Genomic DNA, 19,548 nt, shown 5'->3' with positions numbered 1-19,548 from the left:
AACGTATTTTGAAAAAAATTGGATGAAAAATGAATTATTATGCGAACTAGACAGGTACCGCATACATGATGGAGGTAGTCCTAAACATCTCTTCCCGATTAATATATATTTTAAACACAAAAATAAATAAAATAATAAATAAATAAATATATATATATAAAAGGGAGGGACAAAAACAAGACAACCATTAAACTAGACTCCCTACTGATAGGGCAAATAATATCTTTAAATATACGAAACTAGTACATGGACATTGCCCTGAAAAGGGTCGGAGTAAACTCAGATAACTCTAACCCTAAACCTAAAGCAGTCATCATACCAAATTACACTGCATGATCATACAAGTAAAAGAAGGAGGAAGAGGTCAAAGCGCACCTGACCCTTCAGTGTACGTACGATTACCTAAATCCCGAGAGAGAAAGAGAGAATATCAATAAGCAATAATTCATTTTATATACGTCTTGTGACCTAACTTGTTTAAATTCAAGAAAGAGTTTTATTTTGTGGTTATATCACGACACTACATTTCAATTGACTATCAAACATTCATAATCTTTTATAAAATTAATATCTGTATGTCACCACTAAGGAAAGCTTGAGTCAGTTTTATAATATAAACCTACTCAAATTTGACACACTTTTATTAGAAGGTAAGTTAATGCTTTTGTTAATGTGAATAAACTTTATAGTTGAAGTAAATTTTGGAACGATGGCTAAATGAAGAGTAAATAAAACCCTAACAATTTAAAAATAGAATTTGGTCTTTCACAAACTTGTTATTATTCTGTGATAGCGGATAAATTTATTATAAGTTGTTTCGTCACCTAAGTGAGTTAATAATTATTCTTTTTAATTTGTTATTGTCGTTAGTATAATTGATTTATGTAACGTTTATTACTTTACAACATATTTGTTAATTTAATTTTTGTTAAAAATTTTATTTAAAATGTTAATACTTTGTTATAAGAAAAGGAACTGAAGTTTTAGGAAGAAGTGGTTGCAAGTGTTTTCTTAAATCATATTGAGTTAGCTTTGAAACTTTCCTGTTGAACAAGTTGATTATATGAATAATTACTAAGTATTTTACAATTAGAAAGTATTATATTTTGTAAATTTCAGCTGACCTTATTTGAAAAAGGCTCAGACTGGCTATATTTTACTCTTTAGAATATTGCATGTTTACTTGTGTAAAACTAAAAGTTTTTATTTCCAAATTCTCTTTTTAACAGAATCTTGGGTTGAGATATATCTGTGTCCTTTTATGTTTTGCAGATAATTTATGAAGGTGTTTCATAAGAAGATTAGAAGAATGAGCATTTATTTAACAAAACCGTTGACAAATTGGTCTTTCATAATCGTATGCTGCAATACAGTTGCCCTACTTTCTCTACATGTAAATACTTTAGAAGAATCTACCTGGAAAAAAGATGTATTTCAAAGGCCTATAGAAAAAGTAAACATCTGTTTAAAGGTTTATACTAAAACAAGCATGCATGCAGTCAGTGATAAATTTCTTAGTGTGGCATTGGATACAAGCATTCTTTCATTACCCAAAGCATGGATGAAGTTTAATACAAGGTTTGTTCTAAAAATACTATATTATTTGGGAATTTAGAACTGGTATATACTTTTAACAAAGCTAATGATGAAGAAGTGCAATTTTATGTAGAGTTTATAGATTGGAAGAGAAGTTGTGGGCTATCATAATCAAAGTGGAGGCAATATATAGGGAAATGGCAGGAGGATTCTGGGAGGAGCATAAGCTTTTACATACAAGAGATACATCTGCTAACAATAACTTTTAGGAAGTAAAAAAAGTATGGAAATTAGTTATAATGAGCTTATTCTGTTGAGAAACAACTTTCAGCCCTTGGCTTGTGTAAATAACAAACTGTTAGAGAGAAGAAAAACAACAGGGTCAGATAAGTATGATAAGGATGTTGTAGATGATTACTTGACAAGACATGTGGATAGGATAGTATATAGGAGAAACAAATCAGATTATGATATCCAGTGACACAGGTTGAATATATAACTGACAGAGCAGGAGAAATAATGAAAGTGGACTAGAAGAAATGCAGTGTATGTTGAGGCTAATGATACAGGGAAAAGTAGATCAAAGGAGCTAATTAATAAAAACAAAGGCTTGATAAAGGCATTTAAAGGAAATACAATAACTTAATTTTATCAGGGATACTGCTAATAAAGTAGGTCACTAGGACTAAATGATAGGATTAGGTTAGTATGTGAGGATAAGCAAATAGGGTAGTTGGACTTGTGGGATCAGTTCAATAGAAGAAAGGTTTTTTTTTTTAGAATCAATGGTTTACATTTAAATAGGGTAAAGGCTAGCTTGTTTGCTAAGATTATTAACTTTGTTTTTAGAGAAATTTTAAACTAGGACTAGACAGAGGTGAGAATCAGGAAAAACACTAAATGCAAAAAAATATGAGGCAGAGAAAAATTTAGGATATGAAATGAGTATAGAAGAAGTTATAATAAGGGTAGGTTTAGTTGTTACTATTGTAATACTAGAATTATAAGAAATAAAATAGTTGATTTTTAGAGTATGGGTAGGAATGGAGGATTTTGATATAATAGGAATAACTGAAACTTGGTTAAACATAGATGATTGTGATGACAGAAGTTTCTCTGAAATAAAGGGTTACATGGTATTTAATAGGGATAGAGTATGAAAATAGGGGAGAAGTGGCTTTATTTGTAAAATGTGAGTTACATCCTGTTGAAGTTGACAATATTAATAATAAGGAAATTGAATCTATTTTGTTTCTATTAGTGGATATAAAGCAAAAAGACTCTGTGGGAATTTTTTACAAGCCACCAAATGATACTGATGAAATTAGTGAGAAACATTACAGTAAGTTTAAAGTTTTAGCTGTTAATGAAGTCATAATTATGGATGCTTTTAATTTCTGGCCCTATGAGGGAGAAAAATTTTTTAAAACTATTCCGGGTGGCTTTCTTCACCAATTAATCAAGAAAGCTACTAGAAACAATGCTAGTTTAGATTTATTGCTAACTTCATTTATAGGCATAATCAGCAGAGTGTGCTGAGTAACACTTGGGATTAGATATGTGATCTACTGGCTTTTTTTTAGCATTGCTCTTTCATTGGCAAGTCCTTTTAAATAATCTGATGAAGATAATTCAGTGTCTAGTCCACATAATGGTAACAACTTTTCTACAAGCTTGAACCCTTGCATCACAAATGATGTTAACTAATGTGAAATAGGTCAATTTATGTATACAAAGTTGATAAGTTCAATGGCAAATGCAGACACAAATACTTCATAAAAACATGCTGACTGATTTATCTATCTTAAAAAAAAACTTTAAATAACCCTTAATACTACTTAGTTTGTCTTTGAATATCTTTCAACTCACTTCATACCTTAACTTGTGATGCTTCATGGAATGTCATGTTTGTGATCTACACTTGTTTTACATATTTCTTAGATTTGCTTCATATTATAATTATGCACCCTCTCATTAACATTTAAATTGAATTACAACTTCATAAGTATAACTTATAAAACTTCCCTTTTTAGTTTATGAAATTCTATAAACTATCTAATACAAAAAAAATAAAAAATGACCATAATTCAACCAGTCAACAAGTTTCTTTTTTTGTTGGTTTTCTCTGAAGCTTGTGATATAAAGCTGAGAATGCATCTTTTCAATTTCTTATTTTCAATTCCTGTCTTGTTGCTAAAGAAGATCTAGGGTAGTTTATCAGCTGGCAGTTCCAACTTTGGTTATACTTTGGAAGTAGTCCCAATATAAATTTCAGGGTCCTCTGCACTTTAAGGTTTTGATGACAAATTATTCTTTGCAATTATACAGTTAACTGTTCTCTCACAGACATACTTCCAAAATCAATCATGGGGAATGACTTTTGCTTGGATCAACTCTCCTACAAACAACCACTTAATATTGGGATTTATCCTCTCTTGTAATGAGAACTGATTAAAGTCAGATACATCTTTATTCTTAACATCTAAGTGAGTTCATCCAACTCCCAATTGCAGTATGAAGAATTATTGATATATACTTCTGATATGAGCATATCTCTTCTTGGTGGTAAAATGACTGTCATACTTGTTTCCACTGGATATTAAACATTTGATATAGTAAAGATTTCTTGGTTATAAACAATGAAACTGTCTGAATCTAGACTGTTTTTCATGTTTGTCTCCATGTGAAGTCATTTCTCACAATTTACTCTTCATCAGTGTCCATTACCTGCATGTCTTGAAGGCGAAAGAACCTAGTAAGGGTACCATCTAACTTTCTTTTTACAGCAACATTATGCCCACTTGATGTTTACATCACTCTCTCTTTCTTAATATCTGGGAACAGAAATTGGATTGAACTGTTTCAGCTGTAGAACAAGTGTCAATCACCATGTTACAAGGCTTCCTATCAAAACAAACATATTAACTTATGAAATGATTTCTTCAAATAGTGAACTTGTTACCTTGTTTGAGACAGACTGGTTATTCTCATTGAATATTTCCTCTCAAATCCAGCTAATTTTCATGTTTCCAAATTATAGGTTAGCATTCGGTTGTTCCTTCATTCTAATTTCTGGAAATGTTGTCTTACTGATGTCCTTACAACTGTTGATTCCTCAGTCTTGTCTGTAATGGGTAGGTTTCCTACATCTGTAAACTTACCTCTGTTTTATAGATATCCTGTGGGAGGAGCTCTTATTCCTTAAGCTTTTGTCTGCATTTTTTGATGGGATGTTCTCTTACATTATACATGAAACTATTATTGTTTTGTGGTTTATGTTTCAATAGCTTTCTTACAAGACCTTTTATTTCATTTAAACTCTGTTCAGCAGGAGCTGATGTTTTGACAGTGTTTAATCTGCAGCCTTAATGGATTCCATTGCTTACTACAGAGCTTCCTTTGAGGATGCACACCTGCTTGATTATGATGCTTGTAAATTGGTCACATTTCAATTAATTTATTATTTTACAAGAATTGTCTAGTAGTGATAATTAGCCAAATCTTTTCAACTCTTCTGTAAGTTCATCTAAAGTATTTTCTCTGTACTCTATTCTGGAACTTTGCTCTGAATATTTTTTTTTCTTCTACTACAGTTCTAACCAATTCAATAAAATGGCTACTAATGCTTGGTACCTATTATGGCTCTAAACTGAAAGATTACTTAATGCTGTCAAAGTTTGTCCTCTTAAATGGGTAACAAGCTAAATGACGTAGTTCACTATTCACAAGTTCCCTGTGGAAATTGAACCTGGTATGACTTTCATGGTATTTTCTCATCATAGTCTTCTTCTTGATTTGCTGATTGTTGTACTGGACAGCTAAATTCTGTAACTGGATTTGGTAATTTAGGTAGGTCATTCAAAAACAAGTGGTAAAACAGTAATGGTAATAGGTGTAAAACAAATAAATTATTCTATTCCATATCTAGTAGTATATTGTTTTTTGTTGGAACTTTTAAGTTGATGCAGAAAGAGGTGTGACTGGTTAAATCTTTGCATATAATTTATTTGCAACATGCCTTATTCCATCACCTATGTTCTTCCTTAATTATGCTCTTTTTTACCTTGTGGATGCCTTTAGATATTTTGTTTCCTTCTACATTTCTTCAAACTTGTTGATATAATAAATTTTTGTGTCCTTTGTAGCTTCATTAATCATGTCTTTAACCCTTAAATAGTGGGAATGTTGTAGGTAGCAGCATCAATTGATAATTGCTGCCATTTGAGGGTTAATCAGAATTATTTATTTTAATTTTTCTTTAAATAGTAAATATTTTATTTAACTCTTAAATTCCTGTCACTTTCTTCTTGATTTTCCTTAAATGCTTTGTCTCTTTCTGTTTGTTCTTTTTTCTGTTGCTTTATCATATCTTAATAGGTTTCCTTTTTAACTGTGCCCTTGTAGTTGTTATCTTGAACACTTAAACTCTGGTTCATTTGGTCACCTTTTTGGCTTGGACCTCCCTGCAGTTGTGGAGTTTTACTTGTGTACTGATGTTATGAGGAAAGATTAAAATCTCTGACTTTTTTTAGATGATGATTTGGAGATATGTGACTAAGGTTTGTAAGAGCATTAAGGGAATTTGCAGTATCAAAGCATCATCTATGTTTGATCTATGTCGTTAGTGATAGGGAAAGGGAGATGAACATAAATTCCAATATGACACCACCCATAACATAATAAATCTCCTTAATTTGTGCTGCCCTCTATATGCACAATTTTTGCTTGCTGCTAGCCTTAAGGCTTTCACCTTACATCATGCGAGTAATTTTCACTTTGTCTAATGTGAAACAACATTTCTTTGTTCACACTAACTTGTCACTATATTGATTTTGGGTTTGTCTGTCTGTTGGGAGGGAAGACAACTTTTGTGCAATAGATGTCAAAGTCTTTCACGTGTTGTTTTGTTTGTAATTTTCACTTTGTCTAATGTGAAACAACATTTCTTTGTTCACACTAACTTGTCACTATATTGATTTTGGGTTTGTCTGTCTGTTGGGAGGGAAGACAACTTTTGTGCAATATATGTCAAAGTCTTTCACGTGACCCAAGTTGTTTTGTTTGTTTGTTTATCCTTAGCATACCTCTGCCTATGTTTTTCATTCATGATGGAAGAAATTTACCAGTTATTTTTCCCACCTACCATTGTCTTGTTATAGTCATATTGTCTTGATTCTACATCAGCCTTTTTTTCAGCACTTCATGGCTATATTTCTAAGGTATGTTTTTACATATTTATTTGTACCGTTATCTTCAGGCATACCTACCTTATTCTTGTTCCTGTGTTACCTCATGTGACTAGGCATGACTTTATGTTGTATCATTTTTCTTTAGGATTCTGGGTCAGATACTCTATCTTTTCATCTTTCTTAGGCTTAGTTTTCCAACCTTACTGTTGAACACACTACCCTTTTCTGTTATTTTTCCTTCTTTATTCTTCTTTCCATGGCAATCCTCCATTTCACTGTGAAATATTTGATGAATCATCATTTATGTCTTTTCTACAGTGATGTGTGTACCTTCCTTGATATTTTTGCTTCTTATGTGGTTGTTTGTTTGCTATAATTGGATGGGGTGTGATGCTCTTGTCTCCTTTGCATCTGATATACTTTTTTCTGGCTCCTTTTATCTGCCTGTGTGATTTTACTGGTATACCTGAATCATTCTGTCAGATATTAGGGCTGCAAGTCAGTGCTATGTCTTATTCTTTCTGGTGCACTGTCTCTTTTGTGCTTCTGTTTTTCCTGTCTTTCTCTTCTTCTTTCTCACAATTTTTCCTCTTCCCCTCCATCCTTCCATTACTTGTAGACTTTAGTACTATTTGTTTTGGCAGTGACTGTCCTATAGATTTGGGATCACTATGGCCTGTTTTGTTGAATTTATAGGTCTTTGACCTCCTTTTTTTTTCAAACAGTTATTAAATATTGGAACTTTTATCAGAGAGCCTTAAATTTAATTTTCGTGTCTCTTCTGTTGTTTCCTCTTCCCATTATTTTACTTCTTCCTAGGGATTCTTTTTTGTTGACAATATTGGTCCTTCCAGTGTTGATCTTAATGGCTATAATCCCTATTGGATGGACTTTTCATTTACTTCCAGGTTTTTTCCACCCATTTTTTCTCAAGGTTCCCAGCATATATGTATTTAAGTGTTGAGTCTTACTTCTTTTATGTCTCAGCTAGTTTTCATTTTTTCTTGCTTTTTCCTGTAAAATATCTCACTCCATGGTGGTCCTTCAGCTGTGGTGACAGGAAGTGTGGGGTGTATGCCATTGCTACTTCCTGTATTTTTTCTCCCATTTATCAATAGTGTTATCATTCTATTCTGAATAGTTTTATTTGTCCCATCCAAGTGGTTGATTGTTCTTTTGCTTATTCTTCTTTTCATGGTTCATGCTCTCATCTGTTTATGCTCTAGAATTCCTCATCACCCTAAAGTATTTCTTCTGTTACTCTTAAGAGAAGGCTACGACACCTCATTGATTTAGCCTATGCTTCGATGGATGTACATTAATATCAACTTTCTCACATTTCCTCACCAACTACTACTTACTCTCTCTCTAGCTCTTTACTTACATTATTCAGTGGAGGAGTTTGTACAAATTGGCATGTGGACTACCCTACATACTTTCATCACACATTTTCATCATTGTTTGGCTACCTCTTCTTCCAAATATCAACTCCATCATGTTGCCACTCTACTTACCCGTTACTAGCTCCGAAGAGGTAGATTCCTTTTTTTATACATTTTATCCTTACAGTACCCAATTTCTACATCTCTGGATCCTACTCCAGTAGTAAATTGTGCCTTTCCAGGTGCATTAAACTTTACATCTACATCATATGATCTTACATGCCTATAATGCTTGCTAATGAGATGGTGTGTTCCACAAGACTGCTAGAGGGCTTCTTGCATTATCTCACTTCATAAATAAGGCACATATCAACTCAAAGGCTATCATGAGTAAAGCAGTTTGGGGATTGTGGCTCATTCTCCAATTCTAGTTGAATGGATTGGTTTTGGCTGGCTTTTCAAATTAGGGTTTATGTGGTCATTCATTGCACTTTTTCTGTGTTGTTGCATTTTTCCTGACTCACCACCACTTTGTTACCCCCTCTTCCAGTGGAGTACAGGAGTCTTTGCCACTTACCAGTTAGTAGTCATTGTGATGATGAACCATGGAGGCTTTGTCCTGAGTGTAACCACCTCCATTCAGATGAAAGTAGGATGGTGGTGTCCTGTCAGTGTAGATGATGAGCACTTTCCTCCTATCATTGGCCAGGCAGCAAATTCCTGATGCTAAGTGGTATTGTACTGTCAAATCTACTTCATGCAGCTCACCTCTCTGACTAGCTTTCCCCAATCTTAGCATTGCCATTGTGTTGGTTTCTGGGAAGTTTGGGGTTGGATCAGCTAAAACTAGCCAAAATAAGTCCTTACAAATGTGGTTGGTAGGAATCGTCATCCTTCAGTGGACTACATATAAAAAAAAGTTCCAATGCTATCTGGCTTTGGACTGGAGTTTTTCTACCACAGTTGCATTCCCATTTCCAACTTTTGCCTGGATATTGGGTTTATAGGTGACCTGGTGTTGATTGTTACTAGGTTTATACACATCTGCCCTGCCTGGGTTGTAGGAACAAAGTTGTTTTTCCCATGACTGCCTCTCTTGGGTAAACTGTTTTGTCCACAGATGGTTGCTTCTCCCAGTTTTCAGTTGAGGTGCTCCTGTGGGATTACACTCATTGTCACTTTGCTTACCCTCAGTTTTATGTTTTCTCTCTTTTGACCATTTGCTCTCCTTCCTTTGTTCTTGGATGTCTTTCTCTTCTACCATATTTAATCTTACACATATCATGATGCTATTTCACCTTTCCAGTTTTTACCTCAGGCTCTAGCTTTGACTTGGAGTGAGCAACGCGACAACAAGCTTTTCCAAATGAAACCCTGTATTGGGCTTTGGCCATCTAGCTTTCATAAGGTTCGGAAGGAAGAAGTTGCTCTAACCAGACTACACATTGGTCTGTTTTTTAACTCATCGTTTTCTTCGTCCTTAACTGTTGCACCAGTGTGTAGTTTATGTAACACTCAAATCAGTGTCAGCCACATTTTACTTTCTTGCCATTGTTATGACTCTCAACGACAGCACTATTATAAACATGCTCTGTCCCAAGGTTTGTCCATAACATTGACTGTCCACCTTGATAAAGTTTTTAGTTTTTTAATGGCCATTAATCTTTTTAATCTCATTTAAGTGTTTGATATTTATTCATTACATGTTTTTAATCGTGGTTCCCTTTTAAGAGTCTCGATCTCTCTAGTTCAATTTAAAATTGGAAAATGGCTTGAACATTAAATAACTCGACACCAGGACTGGAAAGGCTAACTTCAGATGACTAATGCTGCTATTTGAACTACCCGTTAGTCGTCCTGGTGAGTTGTTATTACAATTTTGTCTTTTAACACTTTTATTACTTTAGCTTTTGGTACTGGCCATAATGACATGTAACCTGGAACCAGGACTGGAAAGACCAACTTCAGGTGACTGACAGTGGTTCTTGTACTTACCTGTTAGTCTTTCTGGCAGGTTATGATCATTACCATTATGCTACAGAAAGTCCTTTACAACTTTTTGGACTGGATGCCAACATTGGTTTTATGCCATTTTATGTTTTTAATTGCTGTTTTGTTTTTACCTTCATTTTCTTTTATGAATGTTATTACATTTACTTTACTTTTACCTTTTTACCAGACATTTGGCTAATTATTATTACAATTTTGCTACATGTCTTTTAAAACTTTTATTACTTTACCTTTTGATAATGGCTGTTATGACACATAACCTGGAACCAGGACTGGAAAGCCCAACTTCAGGTGAGTGGCAGTGGTTTTTGTACTTACCTGTTAGTCTTCCTGGCAGGTTATAATCATTACCATTATGCTAGAGAAAGTCCTTTACAACTTCTCTTACTCTGCTTTCTTTCTTAACATTGTAGACTAGGTGTCAGCATTGGTTTTATGCTTTTTCTGTTTTTCAATGATGTTTTGTTTTACATTCATTTCCTTTTATGTATTTTACTACATTTAATTTATTTTTACCTTTTTACTGGACGTTTGGCGCAGATAGCCTAGCTGCTTTGTGCCATAAAACACTAAATCAGCCAACCAACTAGCCTTGACTACAGACACTTCATGTGTTCTCTTGATGGCCCTCCCCTTGGTTGGCTTCCTCTTGTGTGTTACCTGACAGTCCAACTCCCTCTTTCCCTGCCATTTATATACTTTATTGCTTCAACATGTCTTATCTTCTTCCCATCAAGGAATCTCGTCCTTCTACCTTCACATTTGGATTTATCAGACTCATCACATATTGAATTAGATTTTCCAGTCTGATAGTATTTTTTATTTTGGGTGTCTCTACATCTACCCATGTGAGAAGCATGACTTTCATTAATGGTCCATTTAACACCACTCTCCTTCTAATCATCCTGCTGTCAGACCTCTTTCTTTTCCTTCACTGGCTATTCAACAGGATTCAGCTGTCTTTACCATTACCAGTTATTGGGTGGCTTTGTCTTCAACATTTTTCACCCTTCATGATAATGCAAGGTGTTTCCTCCCCTGTTCTCTCTACCTTATTGTGGTCCTTTTTACCCTCAGACATATGCTTGCCCTGTTCCACTGTCTAACAGGGGCATCAGTATTATCCAGCATGTTCTTACCTGTGTCTCTTTTGAGCCATTGGCAACCTACATACTCCTCCACTTTTCAGACTTATTTCTCTTAGTTTAAGACTGCAGTTGCTGTCATTCAAATTTTTATGTTAGTGACTAATCCCACACCTTTTTGCATTCTTATATTCCTATTTCTACAAACCAGTTCTTCCTCCCTAAGTTTACAGATGTTTGGAAAGGAGACATGGTCCATATTTTGTCCCATGAGATCCAGTTTCTTGCTGCTCATTTCCAGTGACTGTTTGACAAGATCTTTCAAGCTCATATGTGGACTACCTTGCATAACCTTGTTGTCTACTATCTTCACATCTGACTGTCTCAACTCCTAAAATCACTGCCTGCCTCTGTTCATCATTCTACAGTTTACCTACTGTAATAAGTATAAATGGCAGCAGGTAAATTATTTCAACAGTTTATGTTGTTTTTGTATATGAATGTGGAAAGTCAAAATTAAACAACTACTTGTAAGAATTTACAACTTTGAAAATAAAAAAGTTATTGGTTCATTTTATGCTAATAAGTGGATCCTAAAAGAGCTTCCCCTAATTTTACAAAATGCAAGTATTACTGCTAACACATTTTCTGTTTTGCCTGATTTCAACTGATAAAAAATGTGTAGTCTAGTAAAACATTTGAGTTTACTTCAAGTTTTTTTGTGTGATTTACTTCTGTTTATCAAATTTGTATACATAACATTTCTGCATTAGTTTTATAGATGTTTTACCAGGGGAATATACATAATAGTAGTTTGCAATAATAAATACTCTAAAAATATAGAATTGTAATGGTAGTCATTGTTATGTCTTTGGGTTCTCATAAAACACTTGTTATCGAGTAACAACAAAACTCAGACGTGCCACAGCTTCCTGTACTTTATTTAGAATAGCCTCGCACATACAAAATACTAAGTGCTGATTGGCTAATAATGTCACATACATAACAGTCATGAAAATTAACTAAAATGTGACAGATTGTTTAGTCTTTTTATTGATCAGATATTCTTTTAAACTATATAGCATGCTCATGCTGTTGCAGTGTTTATTATAAATTTTGTTGAAGGTAATTGAATGTTAATCAGATTATTAGTAAATCAATGGAAATGTAACTTTTGATGTTACAAATACAGATTACTGTAATATGATTTTTGGCCAACTGAGATTGGGAAGAAATATGACACAATGAAAGCTTTTAATTTTGAAATATTTGTAGGTGTAAATCAAATCAAAATTCATTAGCTCATGATGGAAGTTGCTGTTACTAGCTACTAATAAATTAAGTTTATGGTAATAGTGCTTGCATGTAATAATAAATAGGCAAACAACAGTTTGCAAGTGTAAGAAAAAGTTTTATTGGTGGTGGAAAAACATACTCTAGGTTTTTGTTTTTCTTCTTCATGAATGATCAGTACTAAGCAGTTCAAGGTTTATATACCATTAAAAAGACAATAGGGATTAAATGCAACAGAAATATCCTGCTATTAATAAAACTTTTCCTTATGCTTATAATTGTGAGATGTCACAAAAATATGTAGATTTGGTAAGTCTTGATCAAAATGATAAACACCCTATAACAGGAGTACTTTGGACCATTCTTATGCTCATAAATCATTGATTGCCTACCTCTTATTATATTAGCATAGTGTGCTTCATTACTCATATGCTTATTACATTTTAAAGGAAGAACCTATGAACATGTGATTGCATATTCTTTAGTTTGTTTGAGCTATGTATGAATTACTGTAGACTGTTGTTATTTTATATTAGTATTAGTTTAAAAACATGTTAATATAACTACATATAAGATATCAGTTTTGTGGACTGATTCTGATCTTCATATTCTTGTGTTTTAGTGTATTTGGTATTTTTTGGCTGCAATGATAATATACTGAAGGTAGAAAAGTAACTTTAGATATTTATCATAATGTACAAGAATTATGGAAAAGATAAGAGACTAATCTAAGAACTAGTTTATCACTATTTCAAAGTGTTTTACAGTATTGCTTTTCAGCTCGCTTTTAGTTCTAAGCATTTTCAGGATAATACAGAAATTAAAGATAAATGTAAATATGTACATATGCATATGTACATTTTTGGTATCTTATCTTTCAGCTCCATTTTGCTTCAGACACTTGCAAAATCCTTATCACCAGCTTATTTAAGATTTGGGGGAACAAGTGCTGACTATCTTTTTTTTAACGAGACAATGGATGATAGCAGTTTAATAAAAAACCTGAATATTTACCATGGAGGTTGGTATAAGACACCTATAATTTCCAACATCACATTAACAGGTAAATGATTCTAGACTTAAAGTACATTTAATATTTCAATATTAATTTTTGGGTTAAAAGTTTCAGTATCATGTTTTGTCAATATAATGAAAAAGGTTGAATTGTTGAATTCACTTTTTTTAAAAAAAGCAACTTTGGCAATGTCTAAACTCTTCTGTTTTCAGTTGTAATGTATATTATGCCTTTGTTTGTGTTATAGTTTATAGTTGGGTTTTAATTATCATGTTCATACCCCAGTTATTGTAAGCAGTAGTTTTCTTGCTAGCCCATCCAAACATGGCTACCTCTTTATATTTCAGAAATATTACCTATGCACTACTAAATGGAAGTTCTTGCTCATGTCACAAATTTTGAATATATTCCCAGTGCTAGATGTATATGCTTACATGTACTGTGTGCCAGCCTGTGATGTAATTGACATAATACTTTAGAGTTTCTCCTGTAGAAGAATGACACAACTCCATGCACAGTAATCCCGTGAGCACTCGTACGGGATCCTGTCTCATTCTCTTTTCAGTATTGTTTATATTCAGATATGATTTTTCATGGGTCTTTTAGAGTTTCTTGTCACTTTTATGGACTGCATTTCATTGCATAGTATTATATTACCTTTGTCCTTGTTACATTTTTGTTCCATACACATGATTGCAATTTTGATTTACCTGTTCAAGAGTCTTTTGCACCTGAATCATTGGTGACTGGAGGCACAGTATCTGTTCATAACATTACTACTATTTGCATTTAGTGTTTGGTTCCTTTTCCAACTCAGGTGCCTCATTATTCTGTTTTTTGACTTCTGTGGAGACTACTGTACCTATGGAAAATTCTGTTTTTCCCATCTCCAGCCTTTGCTTCTGGTTTTTCTCTTCCTGATGAAGAAAGGGTACCTCATCCTTCTTTATTTGCTATACTCATCAGTTAGGTATTTGATGTTCTGCCTTTTTCATCAGTAAATTCTGATGACTGTCAGGTTCCTTTAATTTATAAGCTTTCATCTGTTTTTTTTGTTGTTGTTGTTTGTTTTTTTACCAAACATTCTTGTCCACTCCAGTTCCTTTCTATCTGAACACTTCACTGATAAATGTTTTCCTCATCTTCCTTGTCTCAACACATCTCTTCTATGGTTTGCAGTTGTAACCATTTTCTCTCTATCCATTATATATATAATCTCTTCTTTCTGCTTAGGATTTTTCTCATTATCCCTTTTTGACTCCTTCTATCTGGCAATCTATTTGTTTTTGTTTTACCTTTACCTAAGTTATTTGCTCCTTATATATTCACACCAAGACTTTCCATCATGACCCTATTAGTTTTGTAGGTATTACCTGTTCTTAGTTTTTTGCCATTCTGGCTCCCCCCTTCCAAGATAAATGTGTTATAGTTTAAACCACCAAAAACAATAAATACATATCTATCAGTGTGTGTGTGTGTGTGTGTATACTAAACACACACACACACACACTATAACCATAAATTTTTAAGCCATAAACAAAACATATTAAAATTAAACAAAATATACTGCATGAAGTTGCATATTTTTAAAAAAGATCCTAGGGTACAAGTCATGTAACTTCAGTATGCACTATATTTTGTTTAATTTTAATGTTTTGTTTATGGCTTAAAAATTATGGTTATAACATAATTAATCAGAGGTTTGAATTTGCTGTTTTTAATGCAGTTTTTCCTCAAGATTTTGTTTACTTATTTGGCTTCATTTGGATGTAATTATTTAATTTCACTAAAATACACACATACACATGTTCTATCAGGTGTTTCTATCTGAACAGTAAAACTGTAACACAAGGTTCTGAGGTAAAAAATTATTTTTTTTTTTTTAATGTTAGTATTGCATTAGTATGAGATGATGGAGGGGTCTGGGAAAAGTATATTGTCAGATACCTTTTAAAATGTGAAAATCATTCACAATAATGTCTTAAATCTGTTTGTTGTTTGTATGGTAAAGGAAAATAAGAGATGGCTTGATAGAAGAGAGTTTCATGATGACAAGAAACCCACTTGAAGTAAAAAATGTATTCTAAAGATGATTGATATGGGCAGTAAAATGTTTTAAGTAAAATAAAGTGTAGAGCAATGTTTCAACCTTCTTAGATCATCTTCAAGGTTAACATCTTTGTTAGAAGAGCTAAGGTTCTTAACTCTCTCAGCACAAGAGTGGTTGATTTGACCAACCGTGGAACCTCTTTGTATTTTTAATAATTTCCATATCATAAATTTTAATACATTATCTGCATCTTCACAAACTGGCAAACGTTTATAAAAAATATTACATGTTACATATTATTTGTATACAATTAAAGATTTGTTCATGAATATATTGAATCTCTTTGAATAGTTTAAATGTAAAGAAAATTTAAAATATTTTTCTTTTTCTCAAAACGTAAGTTTCATTTGTCTAACCTACAAAACTTTCTAAATAAATGTAAAATTTTTTTCAGTAAAATTTTATATTTTATCAGTTATTACCTTTACCCTATAAGTGTGTTTGATTTCTTAGCCACTAGACAAATCATCTAGCAACGCTGGCGGCCGCGCACGCGATGTACGACCACTTTAATGCTAGCCTGCTGCAAATACGCTGAACTTGGTGTCTAAATAAAAGTTCGTTTTACGACCATGTTGTGACTTTCAGATATATGTGTTTGGTTTAAATTTAATCTACAAATGTTTATTGTTGTTTATAACAAAAGAAATTATTTGTTGCGTTCGTACTATATGAACAGGCAACCGATAAAAACGCCGATCACTGGAATAAGTTGTGCGGCTGCTCGTGGCGCATGGAGCGCAATTTTTCAGATCAACCCCTCTTTGTGTTGTTTTGGCGCGAAGAAAACCGGAACGTGTTGACCTGAATTGATGTTAACCAATCAGAGCACAGATTTTCGATCACGTGAATGTTTGTTGTTTCTGCATATCTCGACAAAAACATAAACAAAGAATCACAGAAAGTCTACATTCGAATTCTTCCCCTTCGGGGAATATTAGAGGTAAGCAACGTATATCATTCGATAGGTTATCTATCATAGAATATATTGACCAAGTTTGATGTTGTTTTAGAGTATATTTTCTAAACCGATGCGATTTCTGTGTTTTGACTGTGCGAGGCCAGCACGCTGGTCCCGTTCTTGACCAGCCAGCTAAGTGATCAGGGCGAGTCAATTATATGGAGGGGAGCGATATTTTGGGTAGAAGATTATAGTAGCTGATGAAAAACAAATAAACTTACTTTATCTATGATATTAAGAGATGTTTCATAAGAAATGTTAATAGGAAATTACAGACGTTTTTTGTTGATAAATTTGTTAGCAATGGAAGGAATATTATTTTAAAAAATAAGCTGCTCCCCCCGTCATAAGCATGTACGGTACACTATTGCGGACAGTTGACGTTACATAGCAAAGGTTTAATTTATATATAGTAAATAAATATATCTATATACATATATAGAATGTGTTTTTTGTGTCCTGTGTTTGTATCCAGTGATCAGAGTATTAAACAATGTAGGCTTAGTTAACCTATAGCTACAATTTAACAGTGATGTATCATATTGTTATAAATATGATACATCATTTCAATAGTATTCTTAAATAAAACCTACATTGTGTGAGAATGGAGAATATATATATATATATATATATATATATACCTTGTAAATAACACACACACACACATATGTAAGTTATATATATATATATATATATATATAATTTCTTTCAGGTCTGGTGCTACAACATGATGCAGGAAGAGTTCAAGTAAACTTCTGTGCCCGTACAGGAAATGCAACCCACTTCAAATGGCCTACAGGGAAAGACATTCAATGGGTGCAAGAGAAGTTTGTACTTTCAGTTGATCTAGGAATGGAACCAGTCTCAGGAGGGCGGATGTGGACCACAAAGTCATCTACCAGCATAGACAATGTTTACAAAATTTATACCAAAAGTTTACTTTTGAACATTTAATACGATTGAGGTTGATATAGGCCTTCTTTTTGTCAGATATAATGTAACAAAATTGGAAAGTGACACTAAACTTGATATATATGAAGTGATATTTAATGGCATGATTTTTATTGAGTACTGACATTTAGTCATTGGTACATGATAGGAAGATAATACACAACAATGTTCATATTTACTTTTTTCATAAGTTTTGAAAGATATATTTTAATTATTATTAAAGCATGTGTAAAATAAAATAATAATTGTTTATTATCATCAGTAACATCTCTTAAAAGCATATCTTTATTTTCATTGCTTTAAATGGTACATTGATCATGCTTTTTCACAAGGTGTGGACACAGTAATAAATGTCAAGTTCATCTCAAAATTTGTTGACTATATTTCTTTGAATAAATGTCTCTATATGTTAAATGTGGTTCATTATGTTTTTTTTTAATGCCAAATTCGAATTCTATGGCTCAAATTACATAAAAATGGAAAGTTTAAAATAAATATGAAAAATATAATAAAATATGAGCGAAATTATGAAAAATGTGCGGCCGCAAGATAAGCCTGGATTATCTATACTAATCTGTTCTCAAATCCTATCTGTGAACACGACACTCTTTTTGTCATAACTTTTTTATTATTTAATATTTTTTTAAAATTTAAAAAGTATTATTGTTCTTACATCAATGGCTTTAAAATTAAAGCTTTAAAATTGATACATTTTTCATGAAATATTTTGACCCCCCATTGTTCAAAGCATAATGAAAAGTTGTAAAATCAGAAACAAAATGAGCAGCTGTGCCTTTTTTATTTAATTATTAATTATAAAGTTGAAAGTACTTTTCTTGAAATTTTGAGCTGCTAAACGTTTCACATTTATTTTCTGTGTTTATTTTACTGTCAATAATTGAAGTAGAAATTTGCTGAAAATAAAGCAACAAAATACTGCTTATGTCATAAGACTGTGTACATGACACTGTAATAAAATACTTTCAAGAGAAACCAAACGTGCAAAGAAATAAGCTGACTTGATCACTGCTCTGAGAACACAATGTGGAATTTAGCAACTTGGATATCCTGTAATGTTTACAATGAGAATTTGATAGGATATATGATTGCACTTTGAATATGTGAAAATGTTTATTATATGGTTCAGAGCTAATCCAATATATGTTGAAAGTGCTTGAGTATTGGTCATCCTTCCATGATGTTTGGAATTTAATAGTATACCATATTAGTATACAGAGATATTATTTATGCATATGATAATAAAATTCCATTTCCCTTTCAGCAAACTTATTCATCAGCCAATAAACACAATTTATTCAAAAATACTCAAGTTGGAGTCATTTTTGTTAAAAGATAGAAGAATAAATAAAAAACTTCATACACATGAAATTTTACACACAAAAAAAACTACTCTTTTGGTAGTAAATGCTTAGTGAAATAAGTAGGTGGGGTGAGACAAGAGGTTTCAAAATACTGTTGTAGTGGGATGAACCATTATATTGGCTAAATATATTGACATATAAACAAATCATGAGAGGTGGGAGGTTGTTATTTAATTTTCTAAATTGTCTATATCTCAAATTCAAGTTTTATTTGATAGTAACTGTACATATTGTATGGTAGGCATAATTAAATAAACTGAGAATAAGAGAATAGGAGGTTCAATATGGCAATCAAAAATTGATTGATATGTTTTAATTTCTTAAAAAGAAACAAAGAAAAATAATACTAAAATTTTAATTATAAACTAAGTTTTAATGCCAATTTTATTGATATACCAAATATTGAAGCTACTTAATAAAAGTTTGAAAACAACTCTCTAAAAGGCCATGACAAGGTCTCTAACCTGCTTACAGCAAAAGAGTTAATAAAAAAAAATTTTTTTCAGAAAACAACTTAAAAAGTACCATTAGTGATATAGTGTTAATTATGATTAAACTGTAAGAAAGAACCAAACCACTAAACTGTACTCAAAGGAAGGGAGGTGTAGGCTACTGAATACCAAAAAAATGGTTT

At 32.6% G+C, this 19,548-nt stretch overlaps 1 protein-coding gene across 6 annotated transcripts in view; it reads left to right on the top strand.

Annotated features, from left to right (window-relative positions):
• The first annotated feature begins 244 nt into the window (after positions 1–244).
• LOC143253621 (heparanase) overlaps positions 245–19,548 on the top strand; it is a 99,651-nt gene continuing 80,347 nt past the window's right edge. For 2 of the 6 annotated variants that reach the window (XM_076507759.1, XM_076507756.1), the window contains exons 1-3: positions 245–650; positions 1,273–1,578; positions 13,377–13,558. In XM_076507759.1, the coding sequence (XP_076363874.1) occupies positions 1,280–1,578; positions 13,377–13,558 (481 nt within the window). In that variant the 5' untranslated portion in view covers positions 245–650; positions 1,273–1,279. Of the gene's footprint in view, positions 651–992; positions 1,079–1,272; positions 1,579–12,235; positions 12,328–13,376; positions 13,559–17,369; positions 17,546–19,548 lie in introns of those variants that run through there. The other 4 variants (XM_076507757.1, XM_076507758.1, XM_076507761.1 and 1 more) reach the window with 4 other exon arrangements.

The sequence above is a fragment of the Tachypleus tridentatus genome, chromosome 6 (assembly GCF_004210375.1).
Source record: "Tachypleus tridentatus isolate NWPU-2018 chromosome 6, ASM421037v1, whole genome shotgun sequence".
NCBI lineage: Eukaryota > Metazoa > Arthropoda > Merostomata > Xiphosura > Limulidae > Tachypleus > Tachypleus tridentatus.
Note: the sequence above shows the minus strand (reverse complement) of the source record. Positions and strands in the feature narration are given on the sequence as shown.